The following is a 10,459-nucleotide window of genomic DNA, read 5'->3' on the forward strand; positions in this document are numbered from 1 at the left end:
AGCAGGTGTGAGTGACAGGAGGGCGGGGCGTGCAGGTGTGAGTGACAGGAGGGCGGGTGACCACAGACGAGGGCGTCCGTTCCCCCCCGCCCCCCGTGTCCCTCTGGGGAACGCAGGGCCCCCTGCTCTTAGTCGTCAAGCGCTGCGCTGTGGCTGGCTGTGGGGTGGAGCCTCCGTCACTGCAGTGACCGCCCCCGGAGGTGACCAGTCAGGCGGGCGAGCTCTCGGACCCCTGGGGCTGATCTCAGATGCTGCCCGCGGTGCCCAGCCAGGGGGCGCAGAGGGCTTAGAGCCTGCCTGACCGGCAGCTTCACGAGAGCTGCTCGGTGATCTCAGGCCATCCCAGGGCGGGGCAGGAGCGCACGGGAGGTTTCCACGGGCCGCAGGGGCTCCGGGTGCAACCCCCGACTCACTGCCTTTTCTTGTCTCTTCCCTTCCTGGTTCCTTTCATCTTCCGGCCTCTTTGCCCAAATCTTGTTTGCAAACGATGTGCATGGCCTCCTGACCTCTGACCTCTGACCTCTGGGACCGGCAGACTAGGAACCAGTGCCTTTCTGTCGAGCAGCCCACCGTCTTTATGCTTTCTCAGACTTCCAGCAGTCTGACTTTCTAACGGAACAAGGTGACGCTTTTCTGTCTTTCTGCATGTTTGGGACTTGATCGGAGGACCATGGAGGGCTGACGATTAAGCTCGGGAGCCACGCACACAGGCCCCCGGTGCCGCGGGCGCAGGGCTATCTCCACCCACACGGCTGCGCGGGGCCTCCCTGGGGAGCCTCAGCGCCCCTCTGGCCTGGTGGCAGCTGTGAGGCCAGTCCTAGCCCCCGCGCGGCAGGGGCAGCTCCTGGGTCAGCGCCGGCCTCGCCCTGGGGCCCGAGGCAGCTCCTCCCTGTCCCTCGTGTGGAGCCCGTGGGACTGGCGGGACCACGGCCCGGGAGAGGCAGCCTCGGCCGGGCCCCTAGACTGTGGACAAGCCGGGACAGGCGTGTTTGGGGTCAACTGTCTCACCAAAGTCTGTCTTATCTTTTTAAAAATGTATGATTGTTTTTGGAAAAAGACTCCACCTGTGCCTTAAACAGCGTCTGTGGCTCGCTCTCAGGAGCATGGAGCAGCCGCACCGTTTTCTGTGGCCGCCGCCCAGGGTGGGAGGCTTCTCGCCTGGAGCCAAGGCTTCAAGGACGCGCTTACCTGTTCTCCGTCCTCTGTGTCTCGATGCCCCTCTTGTGTCCCCACAATGGCACACGTTGAAGGCCCGTGCTTGGTGTTACTGCTTTACCAGGCAGCTTGCTTAATAGGAAAATGTTAACAGTTGTTCATCTTTTAAGTTCAAGTAATTATTGGCAATCAAAATTTTTCTAACCTGGGGCATCAGAATTTGTTAGAATAAACTACATAATTTTATCTCACTGTTTACACACTTGAAGACATTTAGGATGAAATTATTAGGAACATTTTAATAAGTCACAGGAGGTGCTTGTGAAACCAGTTAAATCATGCCAACTCTGGGCTAAAAATAAATACTCTGACGATTGATGGGGTTTACTGAGAGCTGGTTTGCTTCTGAGCCTTTGCAGAAGCCGGACTCTGCTGCTTGGTGAAGGGCTCTGAGCTCTGGGTGTCCGTGGCCACGGCTGTGACCGCAAAGCAGGCAGCGCCTCACGGTGCCTGCAGCCAGTGCCCGGCGCACACAGGGTCCATGCGGTGTTGCTGCAAAACCAGCCAATTTCGGCAAAACTTCGGAGGAATGAACCCTTGGCTAGTGCTTCCATGGAACATGCTGCATTTGAGATGGGTGGCTTTTTCTTTTCATCTGTCCTATTCAAGTGAAAACCACAGAGGCCACATATAAACATGTGCGTGTATGTACACACGTGTGGCATCTGTATACACATGTGCATTTATTCTGTCCATACCCGTGGGCACGCACAGCTTTGAGTGTTTCCACTCCTGCCACATATGAACATGTGTGTGTATGTACACACGTGTGGCATCTGTATACATATGTGCATTTATTCTTTGCACACCCATGGGCATGCACTCCCGCAAAGAGCAACCACCTGAGCGCTAGTCTGCTTCACCTCTCGCCCGCTGCCCGTTGCGCCTAGTCGGGGGGCATCTGCACCTCCAACCCTGTGCTTCTCCAGCTCCTGCAGTTCCCTTCTTCCGAGACACTGAGAAATTCACACCACTTGATTGGAAAGCCTCAGTGTTCGTACTAGAAACGCCCAACCCCGCTGGCCTGCAGCCCTGCCACACCCCAACCTCCGGATTCTAGCTTCAGGCCAGGATTCTTTTGTTTGACTGGAGACGGGGCCAAGGGACGGGGCCGGGCAGGCACAGAGGGACAGAGGGACAGACAGGAAGGCAGGCGGGTAGACAGGGACAGAGGAACAGGCAGACGGACAGACAGGGACACAGGGACAGACAGGGACATGGGCAGGCAGGTGCAGACAGAGCGTCAGGAAGGCAGGCGGACAGGCAGGCGAACACACGGGGACGCAGGGACAGGCAGGAACAGACGGACAGGCAGACAGAGAGCGGCCGGTGCAGAGCCCCTCGCTCGGGCCTGCGCGCCCTCAGGAGCAGCGCAGTCTCCGGAAGGTCGGTGTGAGCGGCAGGGCCGTCAGCCCCGGGTCCCGCGCCCCGACCATCGGCCGCTGTTGCACCGAGAGCGGGGCCTCGCGCACGCATCTCCCTCGGCCTTTCCGCAGAGCCGGGCGTGCGGCGCGGGCTCAGTGTCTGTCCTCGCCTTGCAGAGGAGCCCGAGCCGCCCAGCCCCGGCCGACGCCGCGCCGAGCCCCGACCGGCCGCTGCTGACGGACCCCGAGCCCCGGCCGAGGCGCGAGTAGCCGGAGGATAGGTAACGGCCGCCCGCGGGCAGCCCGTGTGCTGTGCTCTTGCGGACCGCGTGGGTTTCCTCCAGAGCTTTGCCGTGCTGTGCCGTTTCTGTTAGGTTCACGGTGACAAAGATTTGCCCACACGTGGGGTCGGTCCCCGGTAAGTGGCCCACTGGAGAGGCCGGCCGCCTGGGGCTGCCTGCGGTGCACACCCAGACACGCGTGTGAGCGTGCGTGCACATTCATCTGTGCGGCGCACAGGCCCACAGCGTCCTTCGGCGTCCAGAACTCAGCCTTCATTCTCATCCGCGGTGGTGGGCATGGCTCCACCTGAAAGGTCCTCCAGGAAAGATCGCCTTTCAGAATAAACAAAGGGCTCTGAGCCAGGCCGGGGCAGGCATCCAGCTGCGCCTTCAGCATCCAGAGCGGGCATCTCCCGGCAGGCTTGCCCCCTCCCTGCACGTCCAGTCTGACCACCTGGGCTTCCGACCGTCGGGGCCTCCGTCGGAGCGGTCCAGCGAGATGCACTGCGGGAGGAGCCGCACTCAGCCTGGGGCCTGGGGAGGGGCCTCGTGTTTACACACCTTTCTGCGGGACAGTGGACGCAAGGAGGGGACGGATGGTCCACACGCCGCCCGGTGTCTGGCCCAGCTACGCTCGGGGGTGCCCCGGTCGGGGCAGCGAGGGCTGCGGCTGCGCTGGTGGGTCTGGACGGGGTCCGCGCAGGGTCCCGGGACTGACTCTATCCTTTCTGTTTCCGCAGACCTCGCGCTTCGTGTCAGGACTGCCTCTGGGGAGTCACCCACTTGCTACTCTGTAGTCTCCAACCCCGGGCAGCGCCCTGGAAGGCAGGGAACGCGGGGCCCCTCCTGCTCAGTCTCCCACCACCCGCGGCCCCAGAGGAGGCCACACGCAAGGGTCCAGCCCCGAAGGGCTGCGTGGCGTGTGCTGCTCTTGCGGCCGGAGGAGGAGGAAGATGGGACAGGCGTCCTTGAGTGGCGACCGAGAAGGACATGCACGAGCCTGCTACCCTCCCCGAACGCGTGGCGACGGGAGGACCTCTGCTCAAGGGTCTCGGTCCGCTCCAGGCACAGCTGCCCTACCAGGGCCTCCGGGGAGCATGGCCGAGCCTCGCGGGCTGGGGTCCGGTCTGCTCCATCCTCCCGAGCCCGACACCTCTGCTTTCGGACCGGCCCCCCGCCCAGTCCACGGCTGCCGTCCAGACCTGCGCGTGGTGACGCTGACCGCGGGTCGCATCTGGCCCGACTCCGCCCCTCCGGGGGAGGTGCTGCCCGCGTGCTCGGGGAGCCCCTCCCCGTACCCCGCTGCCTCTGGGGGGGGCCTGGCCTGTAAAGCACAGGTTCTGAGAGGTACCCCTTCCCGCGCCGAGGGCGCAGGCGCGGTTTGCTGTTGTGGGAAGGGTGTTTCAGGGTTTGCGGGGACGTGTGGGGGCCTGGGTGCCCGGGGCCGGCCTCTGCTGCGGTGCTCAGACCCCCACGGGGAGCGGCCCCTCGGGCGCGTTGGCCCCCAGATCCGCACCTGGCCCAGGGTCGCCGAGGCGGCCCGGGAGACCTAAGAGCAATACCGCTGCCCACGTGCCGCCCGCAGGCAGCCGGGCGGTAAACCCTGTCTCTCTCCTGTAACGGAATCTCCGTTTCTAGAAATAACCCATTCGACGTAGCCTTAATGGTCCGTAAGGAAAACATTTCAGTTTGAGGTTCAAACTTCAGAAGGTACAACTGACGGCGTTTTAGGGGAGGGTCACACGGAAGCTGAACGTTGCCCCCTCTGGATGCCCTGCGGACGCCGGCCGGTGCTGCGCCCACCTGGGTCTGCTCCCGAGTCGCTCAGGCCGCGTGGTTCGCTGCTGTAATGCTTACCTGTGAGATACTTATTTGAACGAGGGGAGGAGTTGACCGCAGAACAGGGTACACAGGTGGTGCGGAGAAAGCAGGTGAAGGGCAAGCATACCAAAGAGTGGGGTGACGCCGAGGGGCCTGAGGCTGGGTGGGCGTCCGCCCGAGGGCCCGCCCCCTCGCCGTCACTCACGCCGCGTCCTGCGTGAGGCCCGCACCAGACCCTGCAAACAGCCGTGTGTGCGTTTTACAGCCGTTTTTAAGAACCTAAAATGGGTGTAAATGTCATACCTGTGGGGGACAGATTCTCTGTATGTTTTAGTTAACAAATTCTTTGTAATGTATTTTTTTAGAGATCTTAAAATTGCCTTTGCACTGAAGTATTTTCATAGCTGTTTATATCTCTTTTATTCGTTTATTTGTTAACGTACCATATCTAATTTTTAAAGTATGTTTTTAAAGCTTTTATTTTTTAAGTTGAAGACATTTTGGCCACTTTACATTTAAATTCTGATGAACGTTTTGGCTGAATGTCTCAATATCTGATGAATGTGAATTTTCAGATTTGACTTTATTCTCTGCGCCTGTTTTGTTTTTGGTGTTTCTGGCAGTAGCGAGTAGTTACAAGGCATATTTAGAGTCTGATCATTTGCTCTGCTCTTTCTTCACCGTTCATTGCAATTTCATCTGCTTTTTCTTTAGTTTTTAGTTTCTATCCTTCAGCCTTAAAATAGAAGCTTCTTGACGGTTCGCTGTCCTCTTTCTGCCTGTATCCAGACGGTTATCACTTACCTCGTATAATTCAAGTCTCCTTAGGACAGCTACTGACCGTTACACGCCCCAATATGTCTTCTTAAAATTGTTTGGGAAGTTCGTAAGTGACTGCGCCTGACAATGTGAGATGGACCAGGGGCATGAGTCCAGAAGCCAGGGAAGGACGAGAACCAGGGAAGGGACATTTCAGACAAGACAATGACACTGCCACCTGGCGGTGGGCAGTGCTTACTTGCCTTAAACTGACCTTAAAGCAAGTAATTTAAGTATCTTCCTTAGTTTTGAAAATCTTACTCACAGCTGCACAATAACCACGTATTAACATCTCCCCCATCGGTCCGGATGTCTGGTTCCTGACCCGCACGCCATCCCCCATAGCTAGCGTCCCCACTGGAGGGGACCCGCCCTCGGGACCAGGGCCGGACCCTCCCAGCTGCAGCCACGTCCTGGCTGGGAGAAGAGACGCGCTCTCGGCCACTCCTGTTAGAACCCCAGTCAGCCCATTCCTGTGCCCTTGACTCCACGGGCAGACACAGACCAAACGACCCCCAGGGGCACGGCCGCGAGGCTCGCTGGGGGCGGAGCTTCCGCAGTGACAGGCCGCAGATGCCTAGTTCACCCTGTGAGACTTTGCAGCTTGAACTATAGCAACGCCTCGCACACAGTGTAACTATTCTTAAATTTACGGGCATCAACCACAAGTTCAGGGCAACCTAAGGGGAGTTTCCGGCCTTTTTCTTTAAAACCACTAAGTTCACCTGTTTTGCACTGATTATGAAGAACCTAATGCAACCACTTCTGCTTATCTTGAAATTAATGGTATTTATTTAACAACTCAGTGTAACAGCTTGGTATGCACTTTCTTTTGGAAGTTTCCCATTTCTAAAAAACAGGGAAAATGTCAGCTGGCAAATGCGTTCATTCTGTTTTGTTTTTTTTTTAGTTAGAGGGTAGGTGAATGGGGGTGAGAATCGTTTTGATGTCCATAAACAAAGCTTTAATGAAGATGTGTCGGAGTATTATTAAAGTGTGATTCTACTTTTGCAGAAAAAATCTAAAGATCAGTTTATATAGCTTTATTTTTTACCTTATCAAAATATACAGAATTTTAATATGCATATATTGTCTCTGACTTAAAATTATGTGCATCTGCATTGCTGTTTAAAATGTTCATTCATTATGTAATGTGATAAAGAAAATCTTCAAAAATATATTTAACACGAATGGTATCTATAGGTATTGTCATCATAAATACTGGAATTTATTTTTAAATTATTGAATATAGTAGGTGTGTTTAAGATAATAAATCAACCTCTGAACAGTAATGTTTAATTGATAATTTATTAATCTGCTTTGAAAAATTAAATGGTGAATTAAACCAAATCTTAAATTTCTGTAAAATTTATTTTGTATGCTACTGTTTTTAACTTTTATTTCTGTAGATAAAGTATTTATCTTCAAATATTCATTATGATTGGACTTTTCTGCAGAACGTCTAGGCAGGAGACCTGAATCTGCTTGCAATAAAGAAGAAAAGGTTCTGGTTTAGTCCCTTCATAGATTAAAAAGATGACAGAAGTTGGCATTAAGTTTCTCCCAAGACCAGCTGCTGGGCAAACAGTCTCCCAGCAAGTGTTTCTGTTTGGGATGAAGCCGTGGGAGCAGCCTCTCAGGATCGTGTGGGATGGGGTGGCCCCAGGCCCACAACTGCACCACCAGGGCGGAGGGCCCGGAGCTGCGCCCTGTCCTTCCCGCTGCTCCCCGACTGTCCGCCAGACCCCGGCCCCTGGGGGCTCCTCCACTCTTCCTCTTGTCCAAACCCTGGCCCCCACGCCCCAGGGCTCCTGGGCAGTTAGGAGAGAAGGGCCCGTGCTGCCCCAGGGGGTTCCTGCAGGCCCCAAGAGGCCCACCAGCACGGGGCCCAGCGGCTCTGCCCCCCCAGCCCTGCCCACCTCCTCTGCTGGCCACTGCCACCCCTGCACGTCCCGTCTCTGAAAACTGACCCCCAAACACTCCACAGATCCTCACAAAGTCTCATTCCTGGGATTCTGACTCAGTTGGGGGATCAGGGTGGACCCTGAGAAAGGGCCTTGCTGGGCCGGGGCAAGGCGGCCCCTTCAAGGCTGACGGGTCCCTCGGAAGGCCTCTGACTTTACGGGGCACAATTCTAAATCGGGGGCTTTTTCCCGGCCCCCAAACTGCAAAGGAAAGGCAAGTAACTCACCCCCAGTGGGCGGCCTTGGCTGTCACCACACAGCGGCCAGCACACCAGTCTACAGGATACAGATGCTGCAAGTGAGTTGGGTCCCGGGGCTGCTGTCCGCCGGGGTACAGCGTCCACACCTGCCTCGGGTGACAGGGACCTGTGACCACACTGACCCTGGGAGCCGGGAGAAGCACGCTTGCCTTTCAGGTGAGTGAGGGCACCCTGGCCTGAGGCTGTGCGGGTGTGAACAGCCAGCTCCTACCAGTGTGGGAGTGAACACAGTCCTTCTTTCCACTGGGCTGTGTCCCAGTGTGATCAATATCTGCAATTATTAAGCTTCCTCTTTCAGGGAAAAATCTTACAAATAACACAATTTATCAGTTCCTTTCTCACACTAAGAGGACACCCCTAAGATTGCATCATCATATTAACCTGCCAGGGAAGACGCTCACCTTAGTACATGTTCATCGCATTGCTATTGCTATTGCTAAGTTCATCGCATGCAGTCGGAATAATTCAGGAGCATTTAGTCACACGGCAAATGTCTAACTCATCATCCAGAAACAGGTATGCGCCCTAATCAAGCCTGACAGGGGCCCAGTGAAACCCGTCTTTAATCAGGTACGAAGACCAAGCCTCACAGTTAGTGGGCAGTGTCAGGCCTAAGCCCATCTTAGAGGCTGCCGCCCTTGAGGCCCACAGCTTGCCCTGCGAGGGCCACGCCCCTTCCTCACATCTGTGGCCTCTGCTGACACTTTCTGCTGACCAGTGCAGCCGCAGACGCGGTTTTCGGTGCATCCTCTCGATTCGCTGAGCTTGCTTTTCAGAGGTCACGGTGCAGCTGGCATTCAGAAAGCTGTACTGGGTCAGCCCAGCAGCCGCCCACCAAGCAGTGACCATGACTTTTTCCGGCACAAGTTTGGCTGTGGAAAGTGCTTTGGAGCTTCTTCTAAGTCCACCCACTGAGCTGGTTGTCCCGGTTGTTGTATAAAATTCACTCTTCTTTGCACGTCACAATACGATTGAGAAATAGTTCATTGTTATGTAGACTAAGAGAAGATGACGCTTTAAAACAGTGATTCTTTTTGAGTTCATGAGGCACCCCTCTTTGAGCTTTTTCACCTTTCCAATCTGCTTCAGAGGCCGAACGGCCGCAGAATGGTGGGTGTTGAGTTTGGGCAACTTCTCATGTAGTTGTAGGAGGATCAGCTTCAAAGATGGCTCTCACTCAGCTGTCCCTGTCAACTTCCGATGGCCACTATGCTCCTCATCATCAAGGCGCTCACGTCCTTTGCAGAACTCCTTGACCCACCACCGCACTGAACGTTCGTTAGCAGCTCCTGGGCCGAATGCGCGTTGTCTCCACTGCTTTACAACCAATTTTGAACTCAAGAAAATCACTGGAATTTGCTTTTTTGTCCAACATTATTTCCATAGTCTAAAATAACTATAAAATAAACAGTAAGTGATAAGGTGATAGCAAAAAACACAAATCAAGAAATACATATTAAAATGATGTATCACATAGTCACATTTATTAAGAATGTATTCCAATATCAAACAGCAAATGTCAACAACGTGAAACAGCGATTACTTTTGCACAAACCTAAACAGTTTGCTCGGGACGAGAGGCTAAAACGCAGACCGTCGACACTGAACACGGCAAGCTGGAATGGCCCGGCGCCATTTCAGGGGGGCTGCGGAGAGCTCCGGCACCAGGGTCCTTTAGGTCCCAGCGCGAAGGAGAATTCAGTGAGGGCCACGTGGTCAACACGCGATTTACTAGAACAGGATGTTCGTGAGGCTTACAAGTGGGCGGGCGAGAAGTGCCAGGCTCTGAGCACTTAGTGGGCTACAGTTTTGTAATCAGAGGAGGAGTGGGGAGGAGGGACGAGCCCCTTGTCTCCCGAGTAGATGTCACGCTGCCATCAGCTCCTCCTCCAGGCCGCGAAGGGAGTTTTCTTGTCCCTCCAGGGTCAAGCTAGGGCCACAAATCACTGTTTTGCAGGAGTGCAGAGAGCATGGCCCAGGGACCATTAACTCAGTGAGCTCGCCGGGCAGGAGCGGGCTCAGCACCGTGGCTTTATTGTTTCGGGCCTCATGCTTCTGCCGGGGGTTTGAGGTGGAGCTTTATCAAGCGGTCATTAGCTTACAGGGATCGCCCATATTTTCCTACTCACCATCCCCTAGTGAGATTAACTATTTAATCATGGGCTTTGTCCCTTCATTCTGTCTCTGCGAAAACTTGCAAACGAGCCATGACCGTGGCCCCTGCGGGTTGTCTTAGGACAGGGAAGAGGTGGTTGCTCCCCATGGACAGGACGGAGCGAAAGGACGGCCAGGGAGCAGGCACTGCTTCCGGCCTGCAGGTAAAACCGCCCCCTGCCGTTGCTCGCTCTGTCCCGGGGCCGCAGAAATGGGTGCCGCAGGCGGAGGTCCACCTGGCTCCCTTGGGCTTCGAGCCTCCCAGCCTCGGGGCTCCTGGAGACACCTCTCTGCCTCCATCCTCAGGTGGCACCCACTCTGCCTGTCTCAGCGTTTGCTTTCCACAAGGCTGTCAGTCACCTTCGGTGAGGGCCCCGCCCTGATGACCTTATTTTAGATAAATTGTGTCTGTAAAGGTCACATTCTAGAGTACAGGGGTCAGGACCTCAACATATCTTTTTGGGGAGACACAATTCAACCGATGCTCTGCTCTGGGGCCTTGCTGCAGGGCAGACACCGTCATGCTGCGTGTGAGGGGGAGCAGTGGGAGGGGGGTTGGGAACGGAGCTCAGCCGCCCCTC

General features: G+C 55.5%; 1 protein-coding gene across 2 annotated transcripts in view; it reads left to right on the forward strand.

Moving 5' to 3' along the window:
• The window catches only part of ATP11A (ATPase phospholipid transporting 11A), a 103,006-nt gene extending 96,156 nt beyond the window's left edge, over positions 1 to 6,850 (forward strand). The window contains exons 29-30 of one of the 2 annotated variants that reach the window (XM_055543050.1): positions 2,757 to 2,860; positions 3,601 to 6,850. In XM_055543050.1, the coding sequence (XP_055399025.1) occupies positions 2,757 to 2,849 (93 nt within the window). In that variant the 3' untranslated portion in view covers positions 2,850 to 2,860; positions 3,601 to 6,850. Of the gene's footprint in view, positions 1 to 535; positions 1,525 to 2,756; positions 2,861 to 3,600 lie in introns of those variants that run through there. The other variant, XM_055543051.1, reaches the window with a different exon arrangement.
• The last annotated feature ends 3,609 nt before the right edge of the window (positions 6,851 to 10,459 follow it).

The sequence above is a fragment of the Bubalus kerabau genome, chromosome 12 (genome assembly GCF_029407905.1).
Source record: "Bubalus kerabau isolate K-KA32 ecotype Philippines breed swamp buffalo chromosome 12, PCC_UOA_SB_1v2, whole genome shotgun sequence".
In the NCBI taxonomy this organism is placed as follows: Eukaryota; Metazoa; Chordata; class Mammalia; order Artiodactyla; family Bovidae; genus Bubalus; species Bubalus kerabau.